At 36.6% G+C, this 21,016-nt stretch overlaps 1 protein-coding gene across 1 annotated transcript; it reads left to right on the top strand.

Moving 5' to 3' along the window:
• The first annotated feature begins 465 nt into the window (after positions 1 to 465).
• TRIM58 (tripartite motif containing 58) lies at positions 466 to 16,930 on the top strand. Its single transcript, XM_075543286.1, has 6 exons — positions 466 to 918; positions 4,519 to 4,614; positions 9,389 to 9,619; positions 12,603 to 12,625; positions 12,727 to 12,827; positions 16,377 to 16,930. The coding sequence occupies exons 1-6, from the start codon at positions 466 to 468 to the stop codon at positions 16,928 to 16,930; spliced, it is 1,458 nt and encodes a 485-aa protein (XP_075399401.1).
• Positions 16,931 to 21,016: the final 4,086 nt, after the last annotated feature.

Genomic DNA, 21,016 nt, shown 5'->3' with positions numbered 1-21,016 from the left:
TAAGCTAATGAATTGAAGATGGAAAAATATGAAGATTCGGGAAAAATAAAAATAGGTTAGACTGTGTATAGAAAAAAAATCCTTGGATATTTCAGTAAATAATAGAAAGGAAGAGATTAGCAATTCTTATTCTACTAACAGTAAATATCGGAAGTCCCAGACTGCATTAAGACCCTGTACGAAGGATTCCAGTTAGAAATATTCTAATCAATGGTGCTGACTGTTAAAATATAAATGTTATGTTTGTGATTAAGTATGTCTGAATTTAACTTTTTTTTTTTTTCAACCGGGAGTGGCTGATTTGAACTCTGGAACACAGTGAAGTGGATAAAGCCCATCCTGTGGCTGCTTCTCTGGTCTGTAGGGAGCCTCCCTCCCTGTTGGCCCACAGCTGGGGAGATAGTGCCAGCAGCCTGGGGAGGCAGCGCTGGCTGCTATCAGTCAGGCCAGGCTCTTCCAGGAGTCATGGCCTCAGGTCCCCCCGGGGAGAGGCTGCGGGAGGAGGCGAGGTGCCCAGTGTGTCTGGACTTCCTCAAGGACCCTGTCAGCGTCAACTGTGGACACAGCTTCTGCTTCAAGTGCATCTCCGAATTCTGCGAGAAGTCTGACAGCGCCCAGGGCGGCATCTATGCCTGTCCCCAATGCCGGGGTCCTTTCGGCCCTGAGAGTTTCCGCCCCAACCGGCAGCTGGGCAGCTTGGTGGAGAGTGTGCAGCAGCTGGGACTGGGAGCGGGAGCCACGGGCGCGGGACCCTCCGGGGCGGGAGCCACGGGTGGGCGCCTCTGCCTGCGCCATGGTGAGGAGCTGAGCCGCTTCTGTGAAGAGGACCAGGAGGCGCTCTGCTGGGTCTGCGACACCACCTCGGAGCATCAGAGCCACCACACGGCGCCCCTGCAGGAGGCCGCCTGGGGATACCAGGTGAGGGCTCTTGCAGAAGCTGTGCGGACCCGGAAACAGGCCGAGCCAGAGGGTCCGAATTGCCCGGGGCGTCAGGGCTTCTGTGTCTCCTCCCCATCCCCACACTCAAAATCAGGTGTGGTCCTCCTTGGCCTTGTCAGAGGTATTAGACTCCTGAGACAACTTGCTCAAGATCTTGTCCAAAATCCTTGGTTTGTCAGGCTGCCGCTTCCTCTCTATGAAGCCTCGCCCCTTCGCCTCCCACTCCCCACCCCTCCTTTCTCCAGGCCCAAGGTCAGACTGCTTTAACTCCTCTGGAGCTTATGGACTGGGTCCTGTAAAGTTGCCCTAATTAAAATAGAGTCCACAAGGATGAGTTTTTGTTTTGTTTCAATAAATAAATAAAGATAAGATCTATCAGATGTCCTAGGGCCCTAAATGATACTTGCACCATTCTTGTAGTAATCAATCATGTTCCCCAGCAAATTTAAGCTTATTACTGTTGAACATAAGCACCTCACACCTGTCCTTTTCATTGTGTCCGTTAGCTCACAATTTCTGCTGTTTAAATGGCTTTCTGTTCAATTTACAAGTATTAGTTTTGTCTTTCCAAAGATAATGCCACTTTCACCATCTTGCTAATGCATATCTGAATTCTAGTCATTTTATGTACATTTCTATATATAGCATTAAGCATACTCTCCTTTCATAATGCATTCCTGTGAAGGATACAGTAATGATTTGGAAGATACATGATTTTGTATACTTTTTTCCAATTAGAAATTTGTGGTTGCATGTATTTTTGGTTGTATATCTCCTATGTAACAAATGTATTTACATTGAGTTTGGATCCCTGAAGTGAAAGCAGATTTATATTTGATTGTATATTTCTTGTATCCCTTGAACAGTACTTTTCATTTTTATAAAAAACGTAAACTTATATGAGAAATTCTTCTCTCCCAAACATATATATTTTAAATGATAGATTAGTAGTTTGAGAGGTATAAATTGAAGAAGAGATATAATATACAAAATAATGTTATTCTTCAATTTGGCACCCAGAAACATTTCTTCTGCTAAAGATTTTCATTGACTTCTGCTTAGTTTTGAAAGTTTTTACAAGTTCTTTTCCCTATACTTATATCAAATTATTTACAACATACATGTTTAAACTTATATCACAATTGAAGGCACTCCACCACATTGAGTCTTCTTTGATACCTTATTGTCACTTAATCCTGTTGATATAAAAGACATGCCCAGACGTAACATTTTGAATAATTTCATTTTATATCATTTAAATAATAGTGTTGCAAACATATTTTAAATGATTAACTGGTTATATCTTGATGCTATATATAACTAGATAAATATGTATGTATATATTCATTTTTAATTAAATAATTAATTCAGGCCTTTTCCTATTTTTTTAACTGACACCAAAAATTATTACAAGAATTCTATTAATACCAAAGAAAGATCTTCATGGGGACCGTGAATAATTTTAATCTAAATAAGCATAATCCATGCCCCAAATTCAGTTCTGAAAGTTACTGCCTTTATGAAACTTAAATTTTCTTTTTGCGCTATCACTGGTTCAAAAATAACCTGTCTCCTAGTGGATTAAATCAGCTTAAATAATATAATTCTGTGATGCTCAAATTTAGCCTAAATATTATATTCAACACAGTGTCACTTTGAAATTGTCGGATTTTTTAGGAAATCCTAAAATGACTGCAAATGGGTTAAACAACTTTTCTACCAATCAATATTGCTGCTATAAAGTAAAGTTTATATATTTAATTTTCCAATACTCACTGCAATTAAGTCATTGCTGACTGATAGCAATACCCTGTGGGTTTCCAAGGCCCTATTTGTTTATGGAAGTATAAAGCCCAGTCTTTCTGCTAAGGAGCTGCTGGCAGTTTTGAACTGCTGACCATGCGCATCACAGTCCAACACTTAACCACTACACCATCAGAGTTCCATTTAATTTCCTGATAGGGTACTGTATTTCCACAAGCCTTTATACAGTTTTCATCAGTGAGGCCAAATATAACTTTTTAATATACAACTAATTTAAGGCTTCAAGGAGATGTAGCCTGTAAATCAGGTACAAATTAGTCATAATACCATACAAAGACTGTTAAGTAATCTGGAAAAAGATGTTTACATTATTGCTCATTTTTCTTTAAATGCTGACTTTATAAATTGATACCTCTATTTTCCTATTTGCAATGTCCTCTATTCTCTTCTACTGTCTGAAAAGTAATATGGATTTATTGATGTAGTATAAAATTTTCAAATAATTGCAAATTAATTCCTATTTCAATCAATGCATACTTTCTCTTCAATGATTTATTATATTACTTTAGCATCTTCCTAGAATATGTAACTGTCCCAAGTGGAAAAACCCAATGCAGAGGTTTAATTCCTCCTTAAAGATTTTCAAATGTTATAGAAACAAAATCCATGAAAAACTGATCATTTTTATCTTGCTTTACTATTTATGAGAACAGAATGAGATTTAATAAAAGTAAATATTTTTAAATATTTCTTTGCTTATACTCAGAAATGCTATAACTGCTTATTAGTTGTTTTCTAGCTTCAAGTAGAGAACATTCCATGGTTTTGTTACTGAAGAGAAATAAACTATCAGTCTCATGTAACTCAAAACGATGGTGTTGGGGAACACAAAAAAGATAATGACTTTGGTTTTTAAGAACCTACTGCTGTTGACCTGAAATACCAGCCTTTGAACAAAACAAAATGAGATTACAACAGCAAGCCTTCACTTCAGTACACACCATCGGGAACTCTGAAATAGCTCATAGTTTGTTATTGCTCACCCCCACCTCTCCACTCAATCTGTCATAGCTTCCTTTTTTGGGGTCTGGCTTTTTCGCTGCAGGTAGTTCAGGGTTTTCCCACTTCATGGGTGCAGCTTTTCTCTGGGTGAGCTCAATTTTTGTGGCTGTCATAGTTACATAGCTTCACTTTACATCAACCATGCCCATAACTTCACATCGTGATGGAATTCCTTCCCCTCCAAGTACTATGAGAACATCTAACAATGTACTATTGGTTTCTAATTGCTTCTACAGGTTTAGGAGCTTGAACAATGTGTTTCTGAAATGTGGGTTTCAATCCAGATAGTTCCTTCTTCTCTAATCTTGACTTCAGGTTTGACTGGGTCAGGTGGCTTCCCTTTTGTACAACCTACATTTTGTACAACCTACAAAGCTTAAAAATCAGAAAAACCTGTCGTTCTTCTCTTACAGCAAGAGTACCTCTTTCAGGCACCCGGAAAGACTGGAACATCTTGGTAGTATGTGCAAGCATCTTCGGCATTAGTCTCCAGACCAAAATGTTGGCCACAGCCCCGGTTGTAGCATAGCAAGGTCATGTCTTTTCCTGCTGTTAGTGGGAAGGTTAGAATGCTGGGAACCAAATGGGGGTACATGTGTAATTGTCCCGGTACTGTTCAGACTCTTCTATTCTTTTTTGGTCCCATTTTAAAATGTTTTTTGTTGTTGTTTTTTAATTTCCTACAACATCTAGTTGACATTATATGACTATGTGAGACCATCTGTAAAAATATCTGCCTATCTTCTCACACAGATAAAGCTGCAAACAGCCCTGGAGCTTGTGAGGAAAGAGATGGAGGAGGCCTTGACTCAAGAGGCCAACGTGGGGAAGAAGACTATAATTTGGAAGGTAAGGGGTATTGGTGCTTTGGACGCTCACCATTCTGAAGGATGCCCTCCTTCTTGTATGCCAAACCATTGTTCCATCTATGTACTTGCTCAAGAAAAAAAATCTCTGTCATTTGGGTACACATTAGTTTCTTCAGTTATATTGTGCGCCTGTGCTTTTAGTTTTAACTCCATTGCTTACTACCCTAATCCAATTATCAATTAATAGTTTACTTGTTTTTATTTTACTTTAAATTCACTATATAACCAGAAAAGTGTTTCCTATTGTCATCATCATCATCATCTTGTTATGATTTGGTTGCATGGAGTCAGTCAAAGCAACCCTGCATCAACAGAAGGGAATGTTGCCGGTCCGACACTCTTTTCATAATCCGCTATTTGAGTCCATTGTTGCAGACAATGACCCAGTATGCCCTCTTCCAGAAACTGGTCTTTCCCTCTAATAGGTATAAGAGATAAAATCTTGTATCTTCAATGCTAAGAAATTTTCTGTCCATTTTTCTTCCTTGACAACTTTAAGCGTTTTTCTGTTTATCATGATATTATTTAAAGGTACACTGGTCAGGATTTTTGTTTTATTTATATTGGGTTGTAATTGCTACTGGAAGCTCTCATATATGACCTTCATCAGAAAGTACTTCAAATCATCTTGACTTTCAGCAAGTACTGTTCTGTCCTTTTATTAACAAACCATCATCCAATCCTCCCATTTAAGTACTAACAAGGTTTGACCCTGCTTAGCTTCAAGGTCAGACAAGATAGTACACTTCAGGGTGGTATGACCACGGACTTTTACTCCAATTCTACTGTAACCTTCTTCTTATAGTCCAGTTTCTCCGATTATTTTCTCAGCATACAGATTGAGTAAGTATGGAAAAAAGGATAAAACCCTGAAACACACTTACCCCAATTTTAAACTTTTCAGTATCTACTGGTTTCATTCCAGGGACTAACACTTGTCTATGTAAAGATTCTATATGAGTACAATGAAGTGTCCTGGAATTCCCACTCTCAGCGTTTCACATTATTGTTATGGTAGCCACCATTCAATATCTTTCCATAGTCCATAATAGTAAAAAATAAATATCTTTCTGGTATTCTCTGATTTCAGTCAAGATCCATATGCTTCAGCAGTGGGGTCAGATATCCTCTGAATCCAACTTGAATTTTTGGCTACTCCCTACCAGTACACTACTGCTACATATTACTTTTATGTGATTTTAATGATATTATCTGATAATGAGTGCATTCTATGTTGGGTCACTTTCTTTGGATAAGGCACAAATATGATTCTCGTCCAGGTGGTTGGCCAAGTAGTTGTCTTCCAAATTCTTTTACATGGAAGGGCGAGTCCTTCCAGTGCTTCACCAGCTTGTTGAAATATTTCTATTTGTATTCTATCAATCCCAGGAGTGTTAATTTTCTTAATGCCTTTGGCGCAACTTATATCCCCTCCCCCTAATACCATTTGTTCTGGGTTATGATGCTGCTTCTTAAAATGTTTCAGCATTATCTCATTCTTTTTGGTAAATCACCTCTGTCTATTCCTTTCATCATCGTTCAGTTTTTCCTACATAGTTCAGGTTTGCAACCTAACGTGTGGATTCTGTTTCCATTTTATAGGGTAAAAAATGGCTACTGTGTTTTTCACTTTGTTATTGCCTAACTACAGATCTTTGTATATTTCAGTTTAATATTTTACATTGTCTTCTGGAGTTGGGCTTTGAAAATGTCTATACAGTTCTTTTCATCTATTCTTCCTTGTCTACACTCAAAGACAATTTTCATAATCTCTTCTGACATCAATGTTGGTCTTTTTTCTCTTTCCTAGCTTCTTAATGAACTTTTGCTTTCTTCATATATCATGTTATTGACGTCATCCCACAACTAATCTCATGTTTGATAATTAATGCTTAATGAGTCATCTATTATTGAGAATCTCTCTAAATCCAAGTGGCATGTATGCAATATTATATTTTTTCTCTAGTGTATTTATTTAAAAATTTCAGCTTCATTCTCTACTTACATAGGAACAATTGATGGGCTATTCTACAGTCAGTCTCTGGTCTTGTTTTGACAGATGATGTTCAGCTTTTCTATTATCTCTTTCCCCATAAATGTATTTTATTTGGTTATTGTGTATTCAATCTGGTGTAGCCCATGTGCAGAGTAAGTTGTTTATATTGTTGAAAAGTGATATTTCCACTGAGTAAGTTTGTCTTGGAAAAAATACTATCAAGGAAAACCCAGATTTTTTCATTACTAATGGCATATTTTCCAACTACAGTTCCTTCTTTGTTTCCCATGCTCTTAATTCAAATAGTAATTACAAATGTGTTTAATTCCATGTCTAACCAATTTTAGACAACAGAAGTTGGAAGAATTCTTTACTTTCTTCATTATTGACTTTAGTGATAGCTGCCTAAATTTGAACAATAGTTATAGTAACTGGTCTTCCTTATAGGCATATGGCTATTATCCTATCATTGACAGCATTAAGCATCAAGTTATATCTTAAAATTTTCTTTCTGACAATTAATGCAATGTCATTCCTCTGAAAATTATCATTTTGGACACAGTATACTATGATTGTATGGATCACAATGGTGCATACCTGACCAGGTAACCAATGCCAAGAATATTGATCTCATTTGCCTCATATGAAGGTCAAGATTTCAGTCTTCAATACAGATTAAAATCAATTCAAAGAAAAAAAAATCCTACCACAAGACCAAAAGGTAAAAAGATAAATGGAGAAAAGATTAAAGTTGTCAAAGACTTCATCTTATTGAATATACAACCAATGTGAATGGAAGCAGCAGTCAAGAAATCAAACAAAGTCCAACGTTGGGTGAATCTGCTGTCAAAGATCTCTTCAAAGTGTTAAAGCTCAAAGATGTAGCTTTGAGGACTAATCCCCTACTAAACAACCCATCATATTTCAATCACCTTATATAAGAGTGAAAGTTTCACATTGAATAAGGAAGATGGAAGAAGGATCAATGCCTTTTAGTTATGGTGCTGACAAAGAATATTGGAAGTACCATAGACTGTCAAAAGAACAGACAAATATATTTTAGAGCTGAATCCCCCTAGAATGTGGATGCTGAGCCTTCATGTCATTGACTCTGGACACGTTATCAGGAGAGAACGCTTCCTGGAAAAGGACGTCATGCTTGGGAGAGGAGAGGGGCAGTGCAAATAGGACGACTCATATATTTATATTTTTATATCAATGCTATATTTACATTTTAAATTTTTATATCAGACAATACTACATTTATCAGATTTTCAGTGGCTAATCCCTTAGAAGGAGACTACCTCTTCTTTCTCCCTATTCTGTCTTAGTCTGGAAGCTCAACAGAAACCTAATCAGCATGGGTGGTGCTACTGGTATTTGAACCCCAGTGTATAACTTTCAGGATCACAGCAACACACAAGCTAGCACAGTGTGATAAGCTAACTGACCAGTGGTGACAGAACATATTAAGTTCCACATAAGTCTAAAGCAAAAGGTCTTTATTATTTCTAAAGTTAAGTTACCTCATATTTTTAATTTTGCCCTGTGAAACCAGGCATCAACCATTTTCTCTAAGCTTGTCAAAGGAGTCTCCATGTTGTCTCAATTTATATATTTTTTGTGTTTACCTTCCACAGGGTAGAGTAATAAATTCAATATTTAGAGAGTCAGTGAAAAAGTAATTTCTCTTTAACCGAACACAATGACCAACACATTAACATTCCCCTACCCCAACACACATACACACACACACACACACACGGGACAAACAACAAAAACTGTAGGGGAAGGAAGACAGCGATCTGTGTAACTTATGAAAATAATAATAACATAATTTATAAAGGGGTCACCAGGGCAAGGAACTGATTCCAAAGCCTCAAATAGAAAGTAACTGTTTAGAAACTAATGATAGCAACATATGTACAAATTTGTGGGATACAACTGATATATGGATTATTATAAGAACTGTAAGAGACCCCCAATAAAATGATCTTTGATAAAAAATAATAATAAATTCCCTTTATTCTCAGCTTAGACTTAGTTTTTTAGACACAAACCTTCACATAATTGAATTTAAATGTTATCCTGAGCAATGTATGCTGCTCAGGTTTTCTTATAAACTTTATAAGTGAGATTAAAATTAATAATTAAGAAGCAGAACTAATTCTTGAAGTCAGCTCTGTATAAGTGGAAATAAAACCATTTTCTATCTTACCTGGGTAAAGTGTTTGCCTTTATAGTTACTATATTTCAAAAGTTCATATTTTATAATCTCTAAGCCTTTTCATAGTCACATTTAAAAACCTCTCACTATAATATTTTATTTTCCAAGCGCTTTCACATATTTCGGACTCATGCTTATTCTGATTGTAAATATTTCTGCTGAGGCTATATGCTAGACACTGCGCTCAACAATGTAATGGATATTGAGCTCCAATTTATACTTCCTCTTTGCACAGTTTACGTACTGAGCTGAAACATATTTAAGTGTCCTACTCCAAGACTTTTGTGGAAGCCTGGATCCAACAATCTTTCTCAAATTCTGGGCGTCAGAACTCTCTTCAAAGTTCTCATTCAAATGGCTTCAGGTTTACGTATGCTGTCAGAATGTATCTAATCATCTACAGTTTTGAGTGGACTTTCATGTCTTCCAGGTAGATAATTCTTTGCATGCAGATAGGTATCTCAGAGATGGTACGCTAGTCGAGTGCCTCAGAAGCCAAGGAAATGATGATCTGGCCCACTGTCACTTCAGGAGAAAGTAGAAATTCGGAGGCAGAGCTTCAGAATGGAATTTGAGAAGCACCGTGGCTTCCTGGCTCAGGAGGAACAACTACAACTGAGGCGGTTGGAGGAAGAGGAGCGAACGACGCTGCAGAAATTGCGGGAGAGCAAGAACAGGCTGGCGCTGCAGAGCAAGGCCCTAAAGGAGCTGGCTGAGGAACTGGAGGAGCGATGTCAGCGTCCAGCCTTGGCCCTGCTGGAGGTGAGACTGGAGGGGAGGGTGGCACACATGAGATTTATAGATCAAGAAGGGCAGTGGGGGTAGGAGGGACCACTCACATATTTAGTCTCTTTCAACATTTCCTCTAATTTTCATGGAAACCATCTAAATCTTATATCTGTACCAGGATCAGACAGGACCCTAAAGAATCCCATAGCTCATTTCAAAGACAGAATACTAAAATGTTTCTTCAATTAAAATTAAATTAAAATTAAACAAATATTACGTTCTTCTGTTTCTTCTCCCCTATTCAGCTTCTTCTTTTTATTCAAATTTAAATTGTATTATATTTCTTCAAATCTTGGTTGAAGTATGGTTATATTGCTTTGTAAAAGGTAACTTAGCTAATGCCTTCAATAACTCAGTTTAGTGTAAACAGCCACAAGTTTGAATAATATCTAAATTGCCAAGATGGAAACTTGTAATCTGAAAAGTCAAAGTAAATATTAACACTTAAGCCTATATTATGTGCATACACCAGACATAAGGGGTGACTTAATTATTATCTCATTCAGTTTACTCATAGCCTATTTGGGATCGTAGAACAGACACAGAAATAACAGGGAAAAGGAACTATTTGTTTTTATTGTTCCAGGAAAACATTAAATTCCAAGTGATTTGTGAAATTTTAAGTGAATGTAGTTTGATTCAATACTCTTGTAAATTCATAACTAATAACTCAAATTTTCATTTAGCAATTGATCTACATATTTTACCTGGTCTGACTACCTCCTGACTGAAAGTACCTTAATATAATCATCTGTATTTATCAGTACAGTGACTAAAGACGCGGAACATAGTGGAGGATCACTAAATGCATAGACTTACTAAGCAATTCTATCGTATTGCTATGCTTCTTTTCTTATGAATAATCTAAGGGTCATTTATTTGCTAAGTAAAATCCAAAATTCCAAATGTTCTGCCATGGAGTCCATGTTGACTCACAGCGATCTTGTAGGACAGGGTCGACCTGCCTCTGTGGGATTCTGAGGCTGCAACTCTTCACGAGAGTAGAAAGTCTGATCTTTCTCCTGTGGATTGGCTGGTGCTTTCAAACTGCTGACCTTGCTGTTAGCAGCTGAATGTGTAACCCCTGCACAACCAGAGTTCCCACACAGTAAATAAGCACAGGAACTTAGACATTTCCCGTAATGACATTCATCAACCTCTCTCCTCAAGTATCACATGACATTAAAAAAAATAAAAAACCAAACTCAATTTTGACTCATAGAGACCCTATTAAATCGGGTAGAACTGCCCTTGTGGGTTTATGCTATTGTAACTTTTTACAGAAGTAGACAGCTGCCTCTTTCTCCCACAGAGTACTGGTGTCTTCAAACTGCTGGCCTTGCAGTCATAATGGAATAAGTCGCCTCTACTCCACCAGGGCTCCTTAACTTACTTAATGAAAGCATCTAATAGTAGTAAATACATGTTTAATATTATCAATAATAAATATCTTAAGAAGAATGTTTTCTCAAATAAATTGTATGTATGCTTCTACTCAGATATCCCTCCTATATCTAGTACTAAATAAATTTCATTTTATTTCAAATGGCCACAACCAAGATCTTTCATATAGCCATCAAAGCTAAGAGTAATTATATTTCTTGCCCTATTGTGTTGCCAAAATTTGTCTGAAAGCAATTTGTATTAAAAAATGTACCACAAGTGGTTTATTGAATAAAGCATCTTAAGTTAAAATGACTTCCGTTTGTCCAAGTACATAACTGAACCACATATAAATTCATAACTTGTGTTGTATTGGTTCCAAGATTTTTGGGGATTTGGTGCAGTCTTACAGATAAATTGGGCTATGCGTTTTCTGTCGCTATCTTCCTTAGATACCGCCAGTAAACGTAGCATATGCTATTATCTACTCTAAGCAGGGGCTACAAGCTGGACTGGTAACTACAAGGTGAGCAGTTTGAAACTAGCAGGTGGTCCAGGAAAAAGATGAAACTTTCTATCCCTGTAAAAATTCACAGAAACCCAGAGAAGCAGTTTTACTCAATCCTCGGGGCTTAGTGTGGTTTGGATGACAGTGAATTTGGTTTGTTATTTTTACCATAATTCCATCTGAAGTCGGTGAAGATTATTATCATTATGTGAATTAATTAATATAACTTTAAAATTACTATAATTATATTAAATAGGGAATATGCCATAGGAACTACTCTGTTTTGTTAAGGAATCACAGCTACTTCTACAAAAACCCAGTTTAAAGGAAAACAGTGTAGATGCTCTATAAAAATTCAGACATACCAATTTCAAATGACCCAGGTGTTCCATTGCTATTTTTTACACAAAATAATTGAAAGTAGGGATTAAATACTTGTATATCATATTCATTGTAATATTATGGATAAGAAAAATTGGCCTATCAATATAAAAGAATATTTTGCCATAAAGAGAAAGGAAATTCTGATATCAGCACGGTTGAAACTTGGCCCGTGATATCCCTGTTTCCTGCTTTCCTGTCCTACTTCATCAACCTGAAGCTGTGGGAGTCTGAAGAGGGCTTCGGCTAGCATTGGACTCGTGGACTTGACTTGTACTGGACTCAAAGCCTTGTGACATAAATTACTTCTTAAAATAAAGTTATTTCTCATATAAAAAAAAGATTCTGAGTGAAATACACCAGAAACAAATGATGTTATAGATTTTACATGAAGTATCCTGACTATACAACAAAGTTGATTAGTTGTGAACAGGAATGAGAAGGGGAGACAGGAGCTCATTGCATTGTTTGAAAGTTATTAAGTTTCTATTAGTACTGATGGAAACATCTGAAAACAGAAAGTATTGATGGTTGTATAAAATTGGGATCCTAATTGATACCACTGCACTGTGAAAATAAGATGATTGACATGACAAACTTATATTACCACAATAAAACGTTGGGTGGAGGGATTAAGTTCAAAAGTATAATCTGAGCATGCTCATGTTTTTCTCCCTCTTTTAGGGTGTGAGTGGACCCTTGAGCAGGTATGTTTGCTTTTTTAAGCCAGTGAAGATATTGGGAGATACTGAGAAATTCTGGGCCCAGACATCATCACTGGGCTCAATTAATTATGTATTCTCCTTAGAAGTAAAGCTATTACACGGTTGGAACCAGAAACCATTCCCATGGAGCTGAAGACAGTGTGTCACATTCCTGGGATGAGGGACATGCTAAGGAAATTTCAAGGTATGCTGTAAAAGTATAGCACTAAGGGTTAGTGTAAGAGAGCCCTGGTGGAGTAGTGGGTTACATGTTGGGCTTCTACCCACAAGGTCATCAGTTTGAAAAGACCAGCTGTCCTTAAGAGAATGATGAGACATTATATTCCTACAAAGATTTGCAGTCTCAGAAATCCACATCTATTTAATAATGGACACATTATCAGTCTGTAGAAACATGGCTGGCTCTATCTTCATCACGTGGCTGGTATCTGTATTAAAGGGCAAAGATAGGGTGAAATAGGCACAGTCTTAATGGCATTAGCACCATCTGGTGCCCAAAATTCTAAGAATTGTGCTGAGTAGAACAGAACTTTCTGTAGAATGCATTTTTCCACTTAGGAGAGCATCAAGAACTCGCTCTGAGTTAGTGCACCCAGTGGCATCACCTAGTAAACTTCTCTCTGGTCACAGTGAATTTTTTCATGAAAGCAGTTTTACTTGAATCTTATTTTTTGTGATGATCAATTTAAGAGAACAGCATGTGGCTATAAATCTTGTTTCCTGAGTGGAGAGAATGCCACAGAAACTGTCAATTTTCTGAACAGATGTACATAAATGTCAACTTGCAGTGCATTTGGACTTCACTCAGCCAGATTGAAGTGTTAATCAAGCTTTACATTTAGAGGTTCTGAAAAGATTGCATAACAGTGTGTGACAAAAAAAGCCTGATTCTGGCATATGGGGATTGATTTTGCCACTACAACAATGCACCTGCTTATGCAGCAATCTCTGTGCAGCCAGTTTTGGGGCAAAAATCAGCATGCCTCTCTTGCTCCACACATCATACTCACCTGACTTTGTTCCATGTGACTTCTTTTTGTTTCTGTAAATGCAGAGGAACATGAGAGAAAAGCAATTTGTTGACATTGAAGAGATGAAGAATAAATTGAGGGAGGGGTTGTCAGCCATCCAAACAGATGAGTCTTAAAAACGTTTCCAAGAATGAAATTATGAATTTGACAAATGTATGAAGTGTAATGGAAAGTACTTTAAAGGTGGTAAGGTTGTTTTGTAAAAAGAAATTTAAACACATAGCTTTGAACCAAAAAAAATCATTTTTTGGTACCCCTTCATACTGCCCATTCATCAATGTGGGGGCCATTGGTAAGATAAGCAGAAACAATTTTGGTTGGGGCCTGGATTCATCAAGGTGAACACTTGTGTTTGAGGAAGAAAGGACAGAATGGATAAACACATTTGAGGGACTTTAGTAAGGGAGTAGAGGAATGGTCTATGAAGATATAGGGATGTAAAAAAGGTCTTGCGCTTTTCTGTGGAGACTTACTCAATTTGTTGGCTTCTAGACTTTGGAACAATGACATGCACTATCATTTTGAGTCTTTTAATCCATAAGAGGGGTAATAATTATGGTAACTGGTTATTTTAGAAGAATTAGTACCAGAGTAGTTGCAAGGATTTGGAGATTAATGATGTCCTTAAAGTCCAACTATTCCAAGACGCTATTTTGCTTAATTTCCCTCCAAATACTCTCATATTCCTAGTTATATAAGTATCTGCGGTGTCCTGGTAACCTCCAAAACTTTGCAGAACTGTCTCACTTGGTGGTGGGTGCCAGTCAGGCCTTAATCTGAGAGTCAGGAAGTGTGAGCCCAATGTAAGGTCTACAGCCAGAAGCCAAACAGCCCAAAAGTCACAACAGATTTTCTTGTTTCTACCAAAAGCTCAGTCAGGAAACAGATGCCTGAGTTTCCAGGGAGAAGATGTGTGTTAGAATTGTATGGTGGTGCCATTACATATCCAAGGAAAACAAAGAGTTTGACTTGATCCTCACCCTGTATAAAGATAATGTCTTAAAGGGGCATTGAAAAACAAAGGATGTGGCTTGGTCCACAGCCTGCGCTAAGGGGCGGTCTTAAAGAGGTCCTCAAGAAACCAAGGTTGTGGCTTGATTCAAACCCTTTACTAAAGGTCAGTTCTTAAGCCCACCCAATTCCTGCCATTACTGGAGAATGCCCTCCAAATCCTTGCCACGGGAGTATAAAGTCCACTATTGTAATGTATCACATAAGATATGGCTAGAAGTGCCATAGGAATTGACTGTAACTCAATACTAATCTCTTGAGTTTGATCAGAGCCCTGGTAGCACAGTCAGGCAACCAGTGGACTGCTCACTGCAAGGTGGGTGGGTCAAACTCACCAGTTGCTGTATGGGGGGAAGATGAGGCTAACTGGTGCCATAAAAATTCAAACTGTATATAGGATCACTACAAGTCAGATTCAATTCAAAACCTGTAGATTTTATTGTTTTTGTTTTAAGTATGATTATCAGGATTAACAAGATAATATACATATGAAGCCTCATTACATCACCTACTGAGGTTTGGGTAACAATAAATGAAAATCAGTAGCAGTTAGACACAAGTTAAAATACTTGTTATATTTATAAAATAATTATATTAAAAATAAAAGTATATAACATTTATTATTTTAATATACTTTATCAGCTAACAGTTTTGCATCTTCTTCTTATTCACTGAAGAGATGACATATGCCTCTACATCCATAGACATATTAAATATTTATGTATATAATTAAGCACGAAATAAATCTTGTGAAGATGTAGAGTCTGTAGTCATTTTCTCTTGCTCTGTAACAAATTATCACAACCTTGTCTGCTTAAAATCATACACTTAAGTTACCTGACAATTCCGTAGGTCAGAAATCTAGGCAAGTTTGACTGGTTGTCAGTCATCTTTGGGCAAAAGGTGGTTTCTTGCATTGAAATGGACTGAGTTCCATATTTTGTTGCTTGTTTTTAGTTGAGAGTCATTCTGAAAGAATGGAAACCATGCACATTAATCTTCCTATCACCCTTCTCATATTCTAGGCCAGAAACTACATCAAGAATCTTTATTTCCCTAGCTCCCTCTGCTATCAGCCTACCAACTAAGGAAAACTTTAAAAAGCTCCTTTATTAGAATAGGTTAACCTAGATAATCTCCATTTTCTTTTTATAACAATGCCATTTAACTAACATGAGAGTTTTAAAGGTCATAGGGATATCTTAAAATTCTAATTGTCAAAAGATCTTTCATACATTTTAAAGCTGTGGATCTTATATTCATGAACTTTTGCCATATGACTGAGAAAAACAGTAGATAAAATTAAAATAGCATAGTAGATATATAGGTTTTATTTTAACTGAAGAACACCTTCACAACCTCAAGTGTATCTGGTGCTTTGATGAAATCACTATAAATGGCCAGGTTTCTCCATCACAAAAAAATGACTACTATCAAGTTCATAATTAGTTCTGAACATTTGGAAATGTGGAATCCAAATGAAATATATATACAAGAATATAATGAACAATAAGCTGAGAGAGCTATTGGGTAACATAATCACTGTTTTCTTTAGAAGAGAGAGAGAAATAATCAGAGAAATTAGAGAGAAAATAATGAGAAACAAGATGTCTGTTCTCATTGTCACAGCTTCCTAAAATTTCACCCATATTTCCCTTCCTTTCATGTTTTCCATGAAATTCTTTTCACAGTGGATGTAAAGCTGGATCCTGCCACGGCTCACCCTAGTCTACTCTTGACTGCTGACCTTCGCAGTGTGCAGGATGGAGAACTGTGGAGGGATGTTCCCAACAACCCTGAGCGCTTTGACACCTGGCCCTGTATCCTCGGTTTGCAAAATTTCTCCTCAGGGAGGCATTACTGGGAAGTTGTGGTAGGAGAAAGAGCAGAGTGGGGGTTAGGTGTTTGTCAAGATACAATATCAAGAAAGGGAGAAACCACACCATCTCCTGAGAATGGAATCTGGGCCATGTGGCTGCTGAAAGGGAATGAGTACATGGTCCTGTCGTCCCCGTCTGTTCCTGTTCTCCAACTAGAACGGCCTCACCGCATTGGGATTTTCGTGGACTATGAAGCTGGTGAAATCTCCTTTTACAATGTCACAAATTGGTCTTACATCTACACATTCAACCAAATTTTCACTGGTGTTCTACGACCTTATTTTTTTGTCTGTGATACGTATCCTCTTATCTTGCCACCTATCACAGAAGTGGAGACAGAATTGGGGACCCAGGGGTCATCTTGACTCTGCTTCTAATTTTAGAGACAATTATTCCCCAAACTCCATTCCCCATATGCACTCCATACCTAGCAAGGTTTTTGTAGTGGAGCAGATATGAATATATAAATCTCAGCACATGCCTCTATTTAGGTTAGTATTTTACTTATTATTGCTCTGAGTAATTTCCCATAGAAATAAAAGGAAAAATATCAAATATTTTAATTTGGAGGTCCACTGTTGAGTATAATAATTTTAAAAATACAGAAATTTCATGAAAATCTATTTCCAAAGTGTTCCAGAATTTCTTAGCAAGTATTTCTTCAAGTTCAGAGATTTGTATTAAACAAATATATGTATACATTAATTGCAACTTCTTAGTCATCTCAATATTACTTACTTCACATCTTTATGGATTAGAAATGGAAGTTCTCATATTGGTTCCAGAGTAGTCCAACATAAGTGTTGGTTCCAAGTCTCCACTCTATTGTCCAGTTTCATATCCAGAGCAACTGCTTCTTTCCTTTTGGTCCTTATTTATTCTACTTTTTCTTGATATCATTTCTCTATTGCTGTTTACTATTCTTTACTTATTTCTATTACTTTATATTTCTACTTGTTAAATATTCCATATTATTCTTGATTAAAATAATCAGCATTGCTTTTCATAAATCTGTTTCATATCTCTACCGTTAATTTTTAAATATTTATTTGGGGACTAATATTTTTCAAATTATTTGATATTTTCTTATGAATATAGTATCAAAGAGTCTTAGAGTGTACCTCAATCTGATTGCAACTTTGTCCTTTAATTTTGGTCTATTTTTAGAATTAGTATTTATGAAAATTTACACTCAAAATTACTGTATTCTTTCAACCAAGCAATAAAATTACTAGTTATCAGACCTCAAAACATTTCTTTCTCTATTTTTACAACCTCCTAATATTCTTATATTTCAAAAAAGATACTGACCTCACAGTATTACAGCAAATATTTCAGATCAAAAGTGATATGATTCAAAGTCAATTATTTTATTTAAATTTTTGAAATGATGATATTTTATTTTGTTTTCAAGTATGTCCTCTGACTTCTGAGCAAATATCTTAAATTGTTATAGGTTAACTCTGCTGTTATTGCGCTCTCATTTTTTATCTAATAAGTAAAAAGTCTAACTCTCTTAAATGCAAGGCAAATTTTAATTACTAGAAATATCAGAGAGCATTATCTTGATAATCAAAATATAATAAAATACTTTAAACCTTCCTCTTCTCTCATTAAATTGATCCTCAAGGACTTTTCCATGGAAGAAAACTTTGATATCTTTTCTTTTCAACAATAATACTAACTTAATTTGCTTTCTAGATTTTAAACTTATGTCAATCTAAGTAAACAATTTACCTCTGTCTCAGTTTTCTCTGGGAAAAAGACAAAATAAAATATCATATTTCATGTAATGATATATCAATATACTCCTCTTCACAGATCATACATATCCTGTGTTTCTTCTGTATATGCTGTTATATGCTGGACCTCCTCTGAGCTACTCCCCCAAATCAGAGGTTAATACACACACACGCACACCCTATAGACCAACAAACAAAAACCCCGCACTGCTATCAACTTGATTCAGACTCATAGGGAGTCGATAGGGCAGGGTAGAGCTGCCTCTGTGACTGTCTGATACTGGAACTCTTTAGGAATAGAAAGTCTCATCCTCACCTTTCTCCCTCGGAGCAACTGATGGTTTCAAATTGTCGACCTTGCACACCACTCCACCCATTCTGTCATTAGGGGTCCTCGTTAATATAAGAGGCTGGTTTGGCTGAAAAGTGTGTGTTCCCTTACTAGGAATAATGACAGAGAGCATTCTCAGAGAAACAGGATCCTCCATTCAGAGTTTAGGAAAATATAGACATTGGTCTAAGAACATTCCTTCCCTGGTGTCTCCATCCATTCATCAGGAAAGAGATCCTGTTTGATGAGACTGTGGCTGCCCACAGAGGCCTACTCTTTATGAGATAAGACCTACCACCCAACTTAACAACCTGATCTCCATTTCCCTTGAATTCTGTCACATCTTGATGTATTGTTCAAGGTCTATGCCAATGATGATCCAAAGCTAAGACTTCCTTTGCACTTCACCATAGGTTTCACAAAGCTTTGTGCATATCTTGTTGCACTTAGACTATATTCACAACTTTGGAAATTCTTTTACTCTTCATTTTGAAATTCCAGTCCATTACCAGAAAAAATAATCTAAAGCCAAATTTGTTGCCTCACATCTCCATTACATTCTCCACTTACTAGAGCCCCAAGAATACAACAAATAAAAATAAAACAAATTTCTATTTTAATGGGTGACAGCCCCATCCTTTCAGTTACTGAAGCTAAAATTGTGGTTACTTCTCTCAGTTTGAAAAGCCTACATCCACTCCATCCAAAAGTAATGGTGGCTATCTGAAATATATATCCAGGATTCAGCTAGTCAGTCCTAACCAGCTCCCTACTGAAACTGTGGTTACTGGTTTACCACATTTGTTTCCTAATAATATTCTTGGCTCTCTGTCTATCCTTATTCCATTTCTCAGTACAGTATCTGCACCAGCCTAGTCCAGTAAGTCTGATCATCTGAGCAACAGGCTTCAAGTGAATTTCTATTCAACTTATCGTTAAAGCCAAATTCTTCACAATGAACTATTAGATACCAACGAATGTGGCCTTTAGTTTCTTCTCTGATTCTATCTGCCTTCAAATACATCTTTGTTCATTCTGCTTCTCCCTTTATGGTTTCTTATTTGACATTGCATCTTATGTATAACTTCCATCTGTACCCACTGCTGGGAATTTCCCTCCCACAGATTCCCATGTAATTCTGTCCTTTCTCTCCTATTAGTTTGCTGAATTTCCAGTTCCCTATACATTTGACATAGCAACTGATCTGTATCAATGTCCATCTTGTAGATTCTCTTTAAACAAAATGTTAAATTCACTTCCATTGATCTTATGCCAATTCATATAAAGCACCTGAATGTGTCAATCTTTACAGGATCAAACAACCTCAACTATTTCCTGCAGAGGATATGGTGGGTTTGAAACACTGATATTGAGGATAACAATTAAATACAAAGCCCTATGCCACCAATCCTCATCACCAATGCTCAAAAGTGGTTCTTATTTTGTGTATAGTATTTATCAACTTCGAATGTGTAATTTTTTTGGTTAGGGTTGTTTTTATTTTAAATTTCTTGTTAACACCAAAATACCAGAGTGGAACGATCTTTATCTATTTTCCATTGGCTTATCCCAAGCATCTAAAATATTTATTGTATATTATTATCACTAAATATCTATTTGTTAATAAATTATTAAAAACATGAAAGGTATAAATAAATGATAGATCTGAAAGTGTTTTTTGAATTGCAAAATGCAATATTATTATTTATAACTGATCAACCACACCAATGCATTTTATTTTAAACACTCAAGGAAGAACCCACCACTGGTCAATCAGTTTGTCATGATGTGGTGGCATGTGTGTTGCTGTGATGCTGGAAGCAATGTTACTGGTACCAGCAAAGTCAGCTAACTTGAAAAGGTTTCAGCAGAGCTTCCAGGTTAATAACAGATGATGAATAAGGAATAGGCTCTCCACGTCAGAAAAAAAATAGCCATGGAAAACCCTATGGATAAGATTGAAATGTTATTAATTACTGAAAACTTAATAGTAGCAAACATTGTCAGATACAGTGCCAGAAGATGAGGCCTTCAAATAGAAAGGTACTCAAAATATAACTGAGGAAGCTGCCTTCTCAAAGTAGAGTCGACAATAATGACATGGATGGAGAAAAGCCGGTGGGTGTGAGGCCTTCATGACTTTCATTTCCTGATGGACACAGCTCAGAATGAGAGACAGCTGGAAACATCTAGTAATAATTGGAACTTGGAATGTATAAACTGAATCTGGGAAAATTGGAGGTTTTAAAAATAAAATGGAATGATAAGTATTCTAGACATTAGTGAACCTAAATGGCCAGGTTGATTAGATAATTACATGGTTTATTATGCCATGAATTAAATAACTAAGAGGAATGCCATTGAATTCACAGTAAAAA

Source organism: Tenrec ecaudatus, chromosome 2 (genome assembly GCF_050624435.1).
Source record: "Tenrec ecaudatus isolate mTenEca1 chromosome 2, mTenEca1.hap1, whole genome shotgun sequence".
Classification (NCBI taxonomy): Eukaryota; Metazoa; Chordata; class Mammalia; order Afrosoricida; family Tenrecidae; genus Tenrec; species Tenrec ecaudatus.
The sequence above is the reverse complement of the archived record's forward strand: the minus strand, read 5'-3'. Positions and strand labels throughout refer to the sequence as shown.

Coding starts and splice junctions, on each gene's coding strand:
- TRIM58 (XM_075543286.1), top strand. CDS start 466: ATGGCCTCAGGTCCCCCCGGGGAGAGGCTGCGGGAGGAGGCGAGGTGC. Junction 919..4,518: donor AGGCCGCCTGGGGATACCAG/GTGAGGGCTCTT, acceptor CTTCTCACACAG/ATAAAGCTGCAAACAGCCCT. Junction 9,620..12,602: donor CAGCCTTGGCCCTGCTGGAG/GTGAGACTGGAG, acceptor TCCCTCTTTTAG/GGTGTGAGTGGACCCTTGAG.